Source organism: Vicugna pacos, chromosome 17 (assembly GCF_048564905.1).
Source record: "Vicugna pacos chromosome 17, VicPac4, whole genome shotgun sequence".
Taxonomy (NCBI): domain Eukaryota; kingdom Metazoa; phylum Chordata; class Mammalia; order Artiodactyla; family Camelidae; genus Vicugna; species Vicugna pacos.
The window spans coordinates 31,748,834-31,764,481 of NC_133003.1; the positions used below are offsets into that span (position 1 = coordinate 31,748,834).

The following is a 15,648-nucleotide window of genomic DNA, read 5'->3' on the forward strand; positions in this document are numbered from 1 at the left end:
TTAAAAATAAGCTTATCGGACGCTTCACGTGGAAGGACAGCAAATATATTCTAACAGGCAGAGGTTTCCATTTTTCAAATTAAAGGGACATATTCACACTCAGTTATTGTGCTGACACATAAAGTGGACAAATATATGATTCGATAATGGAACAGCAAATTAAAATCTGTGCCAGGCAGGGGACTACAGAGCAGGCAGCCCCATCAGAGCCTGACCAGGCTGCCTGATTAAGCGCTTACGAGGCGGTTTGGTGAGGGGCCCTTTCCTGATCTGATAACTGCCACGGAGAAACCAAATGCAGAGTCAATCTGCAAATACTTAATCCCCCAGAAGGCAGATTAAGTGTATAATTGACCTATATAATCCATGTATCATCTCCCGTCAAATGTTCCCCGGGCCTGGTTCACAGTGACACGGGGGCCCACGGACGCGGTATTACTCGCAACGTGGATGCCATCCAAGTTCGAGATGGCTTTTTAATCACTCATCCCCGAGCCTGTGAGGTTTAAGCAGATGAATTCATCCTAAGCACATCTCTTTTAATCCCGATTTTCTTCTCAGTCTGTGTCTTCAAGAAGTACAAGGAGGAAAGAAAATAAATTAATTTTTGTTTAGACCTTGAAATCTTAGGTGCTTCTCTTGATGATCTGATCTCTAATTTCAAAAAGCGTGTTTTTGTTTCGGGGAAGATGGTGAATTAATCGCCAGAGAAAGGGGAAAAGCCATCTGCATGATTGACGGACACTCAAGCTTTAAATCACTGGCTTCGAGTTATTTCTTGGGCTGCTGCTTTTGGAATATGGAGATTATTTCATCTCCATATTTTATATTTTCTCTTAAAAGTCAGCAATAATTTTCAAAGTGGCCAAGCTCCCACTTGAATCTGACAGCAACAGGATTCTCTTTTAAAAATTCAGCATCTTTAATATAATTTAAATTCATTGTTATGGTACATACTGGAACACTCCTTTGCTCTAAACCTCCGACTCTTTTGTTTCCAATCATTATAAACTGTTATTTTTGCAGCAAATGAAACCAGTTTACAATGGCATGTCATGTTTTGGGAAAAAAAATGACAAAAACACAGATGAAAAAATGTACAGCTGCCTATCTGAAATACCAAGAAAAGCAGTTTGAGGATTCTTTTCCAGGCAACACTTAATTTGGGACCATTTATCTTTTTCTTAGATGCATGACTTCAAAAGTTGCTAGCATTTTATAGAAGGACTATGTAAATCAATGATTAATAAACAGGGGAACTTTCAGTGCATGAAAAAGATCTGGTGAGGCAATGTTATATCTGACGGATTTCTTCAACCAACCTAGAAAAATGCCTGCTTAAAAAAAAAAAATTTGGTGAAGATGAATTTGGAAAGCTGCTCTTAAGTTACATAATAAAATAGATAAAAATGCAGAACATTAAATATAGAGCCCCAAATGCTATGCCGATAATCTCCCACAAGCACCCAATTCCAGCCAGAAGTATAATGACGAGGCAAAGGAAAAACCAGCTCAGACAGAGAGAGCGAGCGAGCGTGCGCACACTGAGATAGTGGCCTGGTTTTCACCAAAGATGTGCTCATTAAATGACCATCTATTAGCCCAAATATTCTCAGATGCAAACACACACTCATGCCATCCAGCCTTTTCCACGAGGTACACTCAGAAAGGCACAAAGTGGGAACAACCCCGAACAGCAAGAACTCGAAGGACTTATCAGGTAAATAAAACTTCGACTTTGAAACACAGCTAAAAACACAACAGGAACTCTGAGAACATTGCCTCTGAGTGACAGATGCCAGCAGGAACTAAAAACCAGGGAATGACACAACAGTCAAAAATCAACAACCCCCAGACAGCAAACAATCTCGGAGAGAATATGTATTTTTTTTTTCCTCCCTCAGAATGCTAATTTTCTATTATTCATTTTTGCCATTTATCAAAATGCAACAATTTGGAAGAGGAACCTCTCAGATCAACAAGTTTTTCTCATTAGCTTTCTGCCAATTGTTTAGGAACCTGCCCGGGGACCACTGTCATTAGGAACGGAACTGAAAGGATCAGCTCATCCTAGCAAGAAATTTAGGGTGGGAGGCTTCGCAGAACCTTTTCGCCTTAATATTCCGATTCCCTTGTTTAGCTTGGTGGACACGAGTCCCTTGCAGAGCGTAATATGCAAAGAAATAAACACCATGCTTGAGGAAACAGAAGCCGAAAATAATCAAACATGTTGGTAATCTGATGTTTTGCCGCTAGATTATAGAAAAACAGTAAGTACTGAATTAAATTACTGGGGCTGCATGGTAATGAAGCTTTTTGAGAAGCTTTGGGTTTTTTCGAATGACAAATGTTTTAAATCCATGACAGATTCAAGAACTTCTTTTGCACTGCATCAGTTAGGTTGCCTAGCACCAATATTCTGTAAATTAGGGGAGCAGGTTATTTGGGAAGGAAGGAAGTAAATGGCAAAGAAATTCATTATGTCTAAATAAGCTACTGAAAGATTTTTTTCCCACCAGGGGCAGGGGAGTGAGGTTCAGTGAATGATTGTAATGGTTAAGTTTTAAAATCCGATACTCAGGGGAGCGTAATTAAGACTCCCCTGGGACAAACATCATTGGGACAACATGAGACTAAATTGTGGGGATTCCTATAATGTTACTGAAGCCACTTTATGCCGGTCAGTGTTACTCCACAAGGGACTTGACATTCTTGTGAATTTTTAAGTGACCCTAAACATAATTTGCATCCTGAAAAACATCTTCTCGGTGATGTTTCTTTTCATTACGAATTCACAGAAATGACCAGAGGGCTTGAATTTGCGCGTGTTCTTCAACAGTCAGGCAAGTCCAGTTTCACCATCTGTGCTAGCCAAGGCTACACTCTTACTTTTTAAAATAAAGACTCCGTTGTACTTTGCCTTTAAAAATACCCCAGGAAAGGACAATTTGCCTTGCTGTCTTCAACCAAGCTACCTTAAAAAAAAAAAATTTCCCCCTTGTATTGCTCATTAAAAAAAATAAAGAGGGAAGGGTGGGTTATTTGTCAACGAAGCCACAGGCTTCACTGCAGATTAAATGTCAAATTCAGGACTAGATGTTCGAGAAGTTTTCGAGAGCACGGGGTTACTCACACACACGCTCACACAGGAGCACGCACGCATATGCACGCGAGGGCCACACAAAATTGAGAATCAGAAGATACCGATCAAAGGGGAAAAAAAAAAAAGAAGGCAACCTAGGCATTGAAAAGAACAACCCACGGGCTTCTCGAAAATTAGTGGCTTGGAATTTCATTCAGCGGAGATGGGCAGAGCGTCCACGCTCCACACTGCAGACCCGAGGGGGCTGCCTGCCGGCTTTCAATGCCTATCGGCTGGGTGATTGCGCCCCAGACATTCTAGGCTCGGTACTTTCAAAAAGGCACGCATGCAGAGAAGGGAGAGGACCCGCCGGTGAGCTTTATGCATGTATGAGGCATTCTCAGTGGATGTGGGCCATGCTAGAAGATGTACACAGGAAGATTATTTGATTCTAATTCATGCCACTTGATATAATGTGATAAAACATTTGACATGAGAGATAAGTTCCATTTTAATCCGAGAGAGGACGGGTGGGAATTCAAAAGTAAGAAGGGTTTTCTCGAAGAAAGGTGATGCAGAGGGGACAGCGGTATTGAGCACAGAGAGGGGATGATTGGAAAAGAGGGGGAGGGAAAAAAAAAAAAAGACAGGAGCCTTTTCAACACACGAGGAAAGCAAATGAGCTGGAAGACAAAGCAGATAAAAGTCAGGAGCTGCAGATTCTTAAGCGGTGCCAACAATGAGCTCACTGAGCCACGGAACAAACACACACACACACACACGCACACAAACTCAATGTAAATTGCTGAACACAGTCACAGAAAAATTATAGAAACACGGATTCCATAGTAGACCAAAACATTAATGTTCGGGCTGGCACTAAAAATACAGAAACCTGGACAGGAGATGATCACGCTGCACGAGACAGAAGTAGGCTGTACATTCAGAGCCACATGGAGACAAATACGTCCGCGTCCATGCACTCTGGCCGGGTCTACACTGGCAAACTCGGGCCGGGTCTACACTGGACACCTGCAACAGAATCTCTGGCTAAATTAGGCAGTCCCACCTGCTTTGGCCTGAAAGAGACCGAAGCAGATTCCTTTTTTTTTGCTCTTTTGCCTCAGTGGCTTGCTTTGGAAGTACAGATGTCGTCCCAGCGGAAATAAGATTGCTTGGTAACTATTAACCCTCAGAAACCTGCTTTTTCTGCAGTTCGGTCTGGCTCTGGCAGCCTGCTGGATCTGCTCTTTGTACACCTGCTTCTTCTCCCAAATTCTCAAGTGGGTGGGTTAGGGTGAGGGGCACCTCAATTTAGAACTGCAAATGACCAAGGAACGATCATAAAGGATTTGCCAAAACCCAGGGCTAAGTAAGGATTTCTCGTCTTCCAGAAACCGAATCATCTTGGAAGTGGTAACAGTGCAACATTTACCGCACAGCTCCACACCCCAGCTGGTGGCAAGGAGGTCCCACCCTCAGGAGAGGGGGCTGGTCCCAGCCTCCCAGACAACAGGGAACATCTCCCTAAAGCGAGGCCAGATTGCAAGGAGGAGAACCATGACCAAGGAAGGTCTTTGCCAGTGAGAGGAAGCTGCTTCACAAGCTTCTAGCAGAAACGAGCCTGGCTGCTGCGAGGCTGTGCGCCGTCCTGTGTATCACACAGACTGGGACTGAGACAGGGCCACGCCAGGGTGGGTTCGGAACAGACACACGACAGAGAAGAGCCTAAGGCAGAGGGCGAGGAAAAGGTTTTGCTTGCATCGGGACCGATCCATTTTCTCAAAATGTGACTTATCCTCCTGTCTCTTATTTTGTCACATTTTGGAGGGTCTCCTCCTTGGCTTTCAAGGAGGAGAAGGCATTTACTTACATCAAATAACCTTTCTATATACATCTCCTCATTGACCTTATCACGAAGGACATCCTGAGAGTGGCGGACGAAAGTCACATAGGCATCGGCCACGTCCATCCCGGGTTTCTGTAAAGAGACAGGAAAACATGAAAATGGAATTCTCAGACAGTGGCTCTTCTTCGCCTCCCCGTGCAGTTTGGCGCCCCGTGCCTCAGCCCACCCTCCCCGCACAGCACTTGCCGGAGTTTCAGGCTCTCTGCAGGAGCTGAGAGCTAACCACAGCACACAATATTGCTACCCACAGCCTGGCCGGAGAGTCCAAGAACTGGTAACTCCAATCTCCTGCTCTTTCCAGAAATCCAACCTGGCTAAGAAGATGTTTATAGGTTTTTTTTTTGTTGTTGTTCTACTATTAATTTTTTTTTTCCACCAAAGATACTCTAATGGATAAATCTTCACTGGATAACCCAGAGATATTTCTCTGGTTTTTCTCTGGATTGAAACCTCCATTGCAAAATACTCAAACATACTCCGTCTTCTACTCTCTGATCTTAACTTAACATTAGAAAGTTGACAGCCTTCCCTGATCCCCTCTTCGAAAAACTGAGGTAGTGCCAAGTAAAGAAACACTCTTTTAACCGGTACCCCCTCTGACCCAAGTCATAGTTTTGGGGGTACTTTAACTTGAGTATATAATGAGTATTTCCTAATTTCCTAATCAGTTTCCTCAGAGGAGACATTCAACTAGTTGTCTCTGCTTCCCAATACAGCCTCATAGTCCAAGGATTAAAAAAAGATGGGGAGGGGGAAGAATTTGATTTTTAAATAAAAGAGATTTTCTGGAGAGGTAAGCAGGTGATTCATCCAGTAGTTGCAAAATGATTTATTGTAAGAAAAAAAAAAAGAAAGTAACAATGCACACTGCTTGAGATGTTGCAATCAAAGTTACCTCCAAAGAAACCTATTAAAACACTGTAATATGGGTCATTAGGAGAGCTGCCATACACCCCTTAAATTTCCACAGTAGAGATGTATGTTTGCTAATAACTAAAAAGATGAGTTTTCATTACTGTGATTTACCTTAGATCACAAAGTATCATTTCTCTACAAGACGTGACTGTCAGGCACTGCAAATTGAAGTTAGTTAACACTTCTGTGTAATTTCCAGGGTGAAAATGAGGGAGGTTTGGAAACAGTAGGATTGTTTTTTTTTTTTTTTCCTTTCCTGATACAAAGCAAACAATTATCAAGCAAAGGGCCAATGCTTGGCCCCTGGGATGCTAGTAACATTTCTTAACACCTGCTGGAACAATGACAAGGTATTAATTTGAAAAACAATGAGGACAACCCAAAGCCACAGTAGTCAACTGTTACACTTTCAAGCAATTTTCAGCAAATGGATTGAGCAGGTTGTGTGATGGTCCTATAATTGTTGCAGTTTTATGATACGAAACAATAGAGGTTCTCCAATGAGAAGGAAGTGACAGCTATCAGTTCTCAACTGGCATCTCTCTCCTTTTCTCCCTTTGGCAGCCCTGCCTCCAAAGGCATCCTCAGTAGGGATGGGGACCCCTACCTGGGGCACTTGAGAAACTTATTATTACTGTTTCCATTTCTTCCCTGATGCTAGTGGCAGACAACAGCCTTTTCCCGGACACACGCAGCCATCTTAGAGCTAAGATTCAAAGCCAAATTCAGCAGATCTGTTGCTAACCGTGCTCTTCAATAACCATTATTTTCACCTCTCCTTCTCTTCTCACTAAATTACTGTCCTCAAAGGGGCATTTAAATTTCAAAAAACTTGACTGAAAGAAAAAATCAGCGTGGTTCAGCTTACCCAGATAGTTAAAAAAATAAAACAAAACTCCATGGTTCTCCATCTTTTGACTCTTATTTTTCTTCAGAGCACGTACCAATATCCAACATTGTACTATATATTTATTGGTTTGGTTTTTGTCTTCTCTCACGAGAACATAAGCTCCATGAACACAGGGAGTCTATTTGATCTATTTTCAGTTGTATCCTTGGCACATAAATGATGCCTGGCACAGAGTAGGTGCTCAGTAAATTTTTAGTGAAGGAAAGAAGTCATGAATGAATAAGCTCTTGCTCCATCTCCTTGTCTAAGCCTCTCAGTCACACTGTGGATTTTTACTGGATCTCCCCACAAATTGGAACTTGTGAAAATCATTTCAATTTCCCTGGGCCTTGGTTATACCATCTGCAAAATGGGACTTACCCTACTTACCTTCGAGGATAATCATAATCAACAGCTAAAATAATGGATGTGAAAATGCCTTAAAGCCATAAACTGCTATACAAACATGAGCTGCTGTGATTCTCCCCCTCCCCCCACCAAACACACAAAATTATATCACTTCATGGCCTGACCTACCTTTGGAATCTACTTTGGAGCCAAGAAGAAAAAAGGGGCTTTGGAGAAACCAACATCAAAAAAAAAAAAAAGACGGAGTCTTGGTATGAAAATGTGTATAATTTTCTCAGAGTCTTCAGGTCCCTGCTCACAACCATCTTCCTTTTGAAACAGATTTATGTCCAATTCCAACAAGTCTATTTTCCCGCCTTTGGTGGACCAGGAAGAGGGATGAGGGATCCTACTGGGAACAGGTGTGCTGATAAATGAGCACCGACTCGCTTCCTGATGCCCTGAGCTTGAGGGAAAAGGCTGCCCACCTATAGACCAGACATGTAGACCCAGCAGCATGAGGTCTGGGGCCATCGAGGGCAGAGTTCCCTAGACCTCAGGAGCCCCTTGGGGGAGTGGGCCACTATGTGGCCACTGGGGAAAGACACAGTCACAGTGGTGACCCTTGATCACAGAAAAAAAAAAAAAAAGGTTAAATTACTGTCAGTTTCCTATTTTAAAAGGCAGGGAAGGCTGTGCAGTGCATTCTAAGTCGATTTCCAACCAAAATGGTTAAAACCTGTTTACAGACCAACAAGCTAACTTGTAGTTACAGACGGAACATAGTTTTGACTAAACAACCAAGGCTAAGAGATAAATTAAGCTCTATACCACATTGCTGTCTACACACAATGGGAACAACTTTAGGCGATGGCTTTTAATATCTCACAGTTACGCTGTTTATTTTAAATGTGGTTTGGAGAGACTGATGGAACAGGATGTAGGATGTAGGTTTTAGAAAATAATTAAGCACACAACGAATAAATAAATCTCTGTTTGATTAACTCTATCCACGTATGGAAAACATCATTTGTGAGGAAGCCACTTGGTGGCTTGGAAAACATAGGGCGTTTTAACCAGAGCTTGCTCCTCTCAGGATATTTCTGAGCTTGAGGAAAACGAATTCAAATTTTCAGCATCCAAAGCAAGCCCTAATTAGGAATGCAAGTCTGCTTTGCACGGAAGGGTCGGATACTACATCTAAGACAAAGAGATATGCTCTGGGGATTACACAATATTTTGAATGTCTAGTATCAGTGCTTCTTTCTACTAGTGTAGACAATTAAGAGATAACCTCTGAGGTAACGAACTGCTAGTACCCACAAGGAACTAAACCAATAGACCATGGGCCAAAAACCTTACACGGTAACAGAGGTGAACTCAGAGTCTTTGGAGCTAGAAACAAGCAGAAAGGTGATTTTATCCAATGGTTCTTAAACCTGGCTGCAAATGAGGACATGGGAACCTTTAAAACATACCGATGCCTGCAGCAGCACTGTATACGATTACCAAGACATGGAAGCAACCTAAATGTCCATTGACAGGTGACTGGATAAAGAAGCTGTGGTACATTTATACAATGGAATACTACTCAGCCATGAAAAAGAATAAAATAACACCATTTGCAGCAACATGGATGGACCTAGAGATTGTCATTCTAAGTGAAGTGAGCCAGAAAGAGAAAGAAAAATACCATAGGGTATCACTCATATGTGGAATCTAAAAAACAAACAAATGAAAAAGGACACTATGAACTCACCTACAAAACAGAAACAAATTTGCACACATAATAAACAATCTTATGGTTACTGGGGGAAGGGGGTGGGGAAGGGATAAATTTGGGAGTTTGAGATTTACAAATGTTAGCCACTGCATATAAAAATAGATTTAAAAAGTTTCTTCTGTATAGCACAGGGAACTATGTTCAATACCTTGTATTAACCTTTAATGAAAAGGAACATGAAAATGAATATATGTATGACTGGGACACTGCTGTGCACCAGAAACTGACACACTGTAACTGACTGTACTTCAATTAAAAAAAAAATAATGCCTAGACTCCCACCCCCAGAGATTTTGCTTTAAATTGGCAAACAGCCTCACACTAGTCCTTGTAAAAGCTCCCCAGATGCTTCCATACAACCAAGGTTAAAAATCACTGATTTAGTCCATGGTTCCCAACCTTGCGGTATGTATCAGACTCGGGTGGAGAGCTTTTTAGACAGGGATTTCCAGGCTCCACCCCAGAATGACTGAGTCAGAATCTCGAGAGGCAAAGGCCTGGGAATCTCTATTTAAAAACAAACAAACAAACAGAACACAAACCAAAAAGCTTTTGCCAGGTATCACCTCCGCACATTCTGGTTTGGGGACCACTGACTCATCAGGTGATAGTCAAGGGGGAGCTGGTAAACTGACTCTTCAAAGCAAAAACAAAAACAAGACGAAACAACAAACCTTGATCTGCAGTGCCTGCCAATTTCCATGGTGTAAATACTCTCTCCATGGCTGAATCTGAGCTACCAGTGTGCCCTCTCTGAAGGCAGAGTTGGAAAGAAATGGGCACGATTGACTCTTCCAAGCCAGTGTCAGCGGGCTCTACAGATCAAACTGCTCACACTTGAATCTTCACTCTCCCTCTTACTTGTCAGGTGACCTTGGCCGTGTCACTTAACCTCCCTGTGCCTCAGTTTCCTCAGCTGTGAAACAGGATGATAACATTACTCCCCTCATAGGAGGAGAATTTTGAGAAATAAACAATGTGCATATAGGACCTGTGAGTTAATGTACTATTATTTTCCAAAAAATTATTTATTTAGTAAAACATTTATTATAGTATTATTTGCTATAAAAATAGTTTGATGAAGTTGAAGTTTAGCTTTGTCCTAAGCCATACTACTTGGTGAAATCATGGTGAAAGAGCACATATGATGTTTCAGTCGTATTTTTTTCTAATACTCAGTAAAATAATGTCTCGATTATCCAAATAAAGATGTTTGTCTCTGCACTGATGGAAATCATCTTGCAGATGACATCGTGTTTAAGTCTCAGCCCTGCCACTTACCAACTGTGGGATCCTGAGCACGTGAACCTCTCTGTGCTGCAGTTTCTTCATCCTTAAAGTGGGACTGTTGTGCAGATTAAATATAAAGTGCTTAGAACAGTGCCTTGTGCACAGTGGCTGCTTTATATGGTTTGGTTGCAGTCGCTGTTAGGATGATACTGTATATCATCGGTGGTAAATGGACCACATTTGGGGATGTGCTGCATCATTTTCTGGTGCCTCTTTAGAGGGAGGAAACTTTGCTAATTCATTTTTGTTCCCTTGCACGTTGATGGAGAGTCCATTTTTATCTCATCTTTACAATGACTCTGCACCTAGCTTGTAGGAATTAGGCTGAACCAAATGAAATTGTCAAGACCTGACTTTTTTTTTTGACCTCCCTCCAAATTATTTGACTTCCTTAATATTTTCAGTTGATACTACCAGTTGCCAGGTCACTTTTTTCCAAGTATTTGGGTCTTGTCTACTGGCCACCTGTTCAAAGCTCCCTGGTAAGATTCCCCTGCTTTAAGGTGAACAGAAAAGAGACTTCAGCTACCAGATCTTTGGGTTGGAGGCTAGAATTTCAATTTCTATTATTGTTGAAGACCAGTGTAGCCAGGGTTGATGTCAGCAAATTCATCCCCCATCTCACACTGTGCGATAGAGCAGAGACTCGCCCCCCCACCCCGCCCCCGGCCCCGCACTTCTCTCAACCCAAAGGCCCCACTCTTGCTGCTGAAATATCTAGTGAGCTCCAGGTATGGTGCAGAATGTCCCACGTGTGTGTGTGATTAAGTCTTCACGGCGAATCTGTGACGTGGGTATCATTGCCTCTATTTTAAGGATGGAGAAACAGGTTCAGAGTATTTGAGCTGTTCGCTCCCTGAGAAATGAAAGTTTATACTTTGGGGCTTGGGAAAATAAATTACTTAACTTCTCTCCTTGCTCCAGGTATGTGCGCTTTTTCTTTTCTCCATTCTAAGGACTATCTACGCGAAGGAGTCAGAGGTCCCCCGAGGACAAGTATTATATAAATTCAAAGCATAATTGTTGATTGTACATTCTTTCATTAAACAAACAAAATATATTCTAATGCTAAATTCACTCCAGTTTTCCATTTTGCCCTCCTTTGAGAAATAAGCCAATAAACCATTATACACTTAGCTTCCTGGGGAAATAAATTTAAATGTTAATATAAATCCTTTTAGAAAAAAAACAAATTTCAACAAATAAGTATTTGAACAAGGAGGGTACTTAACCACGTTCAGAATGAGAAACATTCACTACAAGACCCGTGGTGGCTGTTGAGATAAGCTCTCTAAATTTAATATTTCATAATAGAGACTCGCACCTCTTTTGTTAGAAATGGAGAAACAGAATCATTTTCTTTCCCCCTTTATTGGAATATATTTAAATCTCTCCAATTTTATTTTGCTAATAGGCAGAGCAAAGTCGGCCTATAAGTGTATCCCCGATTTATCCCAGGTAATCCCACACTCCAGCATTCATGTGTAGTACTTAACCTCAATTTAAATGTAAATTTTGGGCAACTTTGAGTGCTTTATCTGTGAACTTTGAGAGCTCTCTCCATTAATGAGGTCTGCACTAATTATAAGCAGTTTTGTGAGGTTTCCTTAAAATAACTGCAGAATCGACCCCAAAATGAACAAATTCAGAATTTGTTTAAAAAAAAAAAAAAAGTACTGGCACCCTTGTGCAAATTTCTAGCTCAAGGCCCTACTCCCAAGGTGTGCACGCAGGAGGGGAGGGGAGCCCAAGGGGTGACAGAATGAAATAGACCCGAGAAACCAACAAAGACGAAAACGAAAGTGAACTGGGTTTACCCTCAAATTGGATCTCTTTTCCTGTTGAAAGAAACCATACCCTCTTCTCGTCTCAAAACAATTGTACCATGAAATATTCTTGGCTTCCTTTCTTCTGGTGATTCAAGTCAGGAAGATACAGTTTAGCAAGAACTAATGAAAACGGCAGTCAAAATTCCCATGAAAGCCAGAAAAAAAAAAAAAAAACCAACAACCCCAAAACCCCACAAAAGCAATGTTCAGATACTCACAGGTACATCCACATACTTGGAAGCTGCCTTCACCTAAGGAGGAAAGAAGAGGATGGAAGTGAGGCTGGTGTTTATGTTTAATTATTCACAGCTCAATGCTGTGTCACCGTCAGAGTTAGGACAATATGCTGGCACACGGAGTTGACCGGGAAACACAGAAAGGTACTAAAAAACTAAAATCTGTTTGCTATTTTTCCCCCCCACAAGCCAGAACCACTTCTTTGGAGAGAAAGAGAGAGAGAGAGGGAGGGAGGGAGGGAGGGAGAAGAGGAGAGGGAAAGAGCAAAGTTTTACTGACTGAAATTCTGGAGCTGCCGTGAGAGATTTGCATTTTCCTCCCTCCCTTTAAAAGGGAGAAAAATGACTGTAGCTAAACCCAAACCGATTAGCGAGGGCTCACTAGTCTAGCAAAGCAACTAAGGCCATTGTCACTTCTTGTACCTTGGGGTCTTTGTGTAATTTGGCTGCAGGTTGGTCCTAAATGAATCCTTGAGTTCTCAGTTTCCCTTTCCTCTCTTCAAGAGGAGGGGATGTGGTGGGTGGGCACCCTTAGCCCAGAGGGGGATGGATGTCTGTGGGTGGGAGTCTTTCAAAACTGGCCCGAGGCTGTTGCAGCCTCTCCTGGTTTTAAATACTAGAAACCCCAGAAGGGAAGTGCAGGAAGTGGGTCTGAAATTTAATTTTAGTTTTGGGGGAGGGAGTGTGGTAGAACAGAGTGTGTGAGAGCATGGAATTTGGAGTCAGATCTGGGTTCCAATCCTGGCTCTCCAATTTACAAGCTGTGTGACCTTGGGCAAGTTACTTCATCTCTCTGAGCCTGAGTTATCTCATCTGCACAATGCAGATGCAAACAGATGCCTGTTTCAGCAGGTCCATACAAGGGTGAATGCACACAGAGTCCTAGGACACAGGAAGCAGGGAACAGATGGAGGCTCTGAGGATCAATTCACATGTAAATCGAGGGGACTCTGGATGCTGTGAGAAGTCAATGAATAGCTAGGTTTCCTACAGGAAAGGTGACTGATATTCTGTGTGTTTCATTTTGACAGAGGTCACACCTGTTCCTCTAGGCACAGGTAAGACTTCAGGGTCCACCTATGGGGTCAGAGAGGGTTTTCAGTTCTGTGGGCAACTGTGAAGACTGCAACGCACACCAAGCACGTAGGATGTCTTTTCACATCTCAGTGGGCTTCCTCTTGCCACGTGACTGAGACCAACCTCGGGACTCTCCACCCACGTGTCTCCCAGGAAAGGTGAGTGTTTTCCCCTGCTGATCTTTTTTTTTCTCAAAGTCACTTTTCCCAAAATGTCAACTCTCAAGAAAGAGAAGCCAGTGAGCCAATGAGTGGGGTGGAAAGAGCCCAGGATTTAGAGTCAAAAATTCTGTAAGGGACAGAACGAGTTGACCTTGGGAATCATCACTTTGCCTGGGTTTCTTGACTTCTGGAACAGGGTGAGAACACTGTGTACTTTGTAGGGCTGATGTGAGAGCCCATCAAGTGACAGAACATGTAAGAACATGTGTCCTAAAGTTGAAAGGGTGGAACGCACATTGATTAGTTAATTATTGCAAGGGCAACGCACTCTATCTCCTGGAATCATCGCCAACACCCAAGATGATCCTTACATTCTCCTGTTACAGGTTCTCTGAGAACTCAACATTTTCTTTTCTTGGCAGCACCGATTGCAACTGCAATTCAGTAATTTTTGTGCAATGCCTGTCTCCCGCGGACTGTCATGTCTTGCCCATGGCTGTCTCCCTGGTGGCTTACTTGGTACTTGGCTTAGAAAGGGCATTCAGGAAAAATTTGTAGAAGGAAGGAAGGAGAAGAAGCTAGTGACCAGGGATCGTTTCAGGATGACTGAAGAACAAGGAGACCGGATGGAAAAGCCACTTTATGATACGGTCTGAAAGTCAGCATCATTGCGTACATAGCTGGATGGCTGCAACGGCTGGTGGGTAAAAGAAACCCTCTGGGACGTTAAGGGGCTACCTGGAAAGCTTTCTAGATTTTGCATAATTAACTTGTTACTAAGTGATTCCTAGCCCCAAATCTCTCCTCTTTATTCCTGGTCTAGAATTTAGTTTGAGCAAGAAAGTGTCTTTCCTTTCACGTCTCCTCCGTGTACATTAATATGTAACATTTGTATGATGTTTTTCACTTTGCAGAGCACTTTTAGGAAGAGTTCCTTCTTTAAGCCACCTGGCAAAAGGGGGGCTGTTAGTCGTATCTATTTATGACTGAGACTACTAAAACTCACAGAATTTAAGAACTTATTTGCTCATGATCTGAGCCAGAAGGCAGAGAAGCCTGGACTCACACGTGGGTCTCCTGCGCCCCCAATTTTCCCTTTCGACCTCCTGATCTCCTCACCTATGGCAGAAAGTATGAGGAATTTAAGCATCAGTGGTCAGGGCACATGTTGACAAAATAATGCTTCTCAGCTACAGATTGCCTCCTTTGCAGAGTTGCTGCTTGGCAGTTGGTAGGAGTTTTGCTACAGCTGAAATGATCAACCTTTAAACACGCCTACTCTTACCACTAACATGTGGTTCCAACCCAGAGAGAATGACACCAGTCAAAGTCGATTCCTGTCAAAGCAGTTTGGGAAGACGAGGCAAGCTCTATGTCATGACCCAAACCATCCCCTCTCCTATCTGCAGTGGCCTTCAGTTTGTTAGTTGCTATAATGAAAGGTGAAAACAGCTCAGAGTAAATTATAGCCCTATTATTACTTAGAAAGATGTGCCATCGAACTTCAAGAATGATGTTGAGTTTACAGGGCTATCTGGAAGTGCCTTCTACAAGGAGAGTAAATGAGACGGCAACTTGCCTGGAAAAGGAAGGGATAATGGCAAAGAAAATGATCATCTTCGTGTAGTTAATCAAGGACCTTCAATGTAGAAGGACTGAATTCGATCACGGTGGTTCTGGGGCAGAGAATCAGGACGAATGAGTAACACAACAGGGCCCCAGGAAGAGGTGCAAACAGCTATCTCAGTCCAGCCAGGCACTGGCTGTCTCTGGTGGTCAAGACCTTGCTGGAGGAGCTCAAGCAGAAAGTGTGTAAGATACTCTGAATGTGAGCCCTTTCCTATGTGAGAGGGTACCTCTAGGGCTGTTTCCTGTTCTGTGTTCTCTATTGCTAGACTCCTTAGGAGGTAGAAAGCTGCCATCAGTTCAATTTTGTTTTCTCAATAGCACACGTCGAGATGCAGCAGAATGAATAAACAGGCAGAACCAGGACCAGAGCTCTGGTCCCTAGAATGCACCCCTGCCTAATGCCAACAGTGCCACCTTTAAGCATCACATTTCGAGTATCCACAGGACTATTTTTTTTTGTTGTTCTTTTTTTTTTTTTTTTTTTGCCAGCCATACTCTTA

The 15,648-nt window shown here is 42.5% G+C and overlaps 1 protein-coding gene across 3 annotated transcripts in view; it reads right to left on the minus strand.

The window, feature by feature from the left end:
• Positions 1-15,648, minus strand: part of CADPS (calcium dependent secretion activator) — a 414,447-nt gene that overhangs the window by 33,090 nt on the left and 365,709 nt on the right. For all 3 annotated transcript variants that reach the window (XM_072941600.1, XM_072941599.1, XM_072941598.1), the window contains 2 exons: positions 12,264-12,296; positions 4,956-5,063 (listed from right to left, as the gene is read on the minus strand). In XM_072941600.1, coding sequence (XP_072797701.1) covers positions 4,956-5,063; positions 12,264-12,296 — 141 coding nt within the window. The remainder of the gene's footprint in view (positions 1-4,955; positions 5,064-12,263; positions 12,297-15,648) is intronic.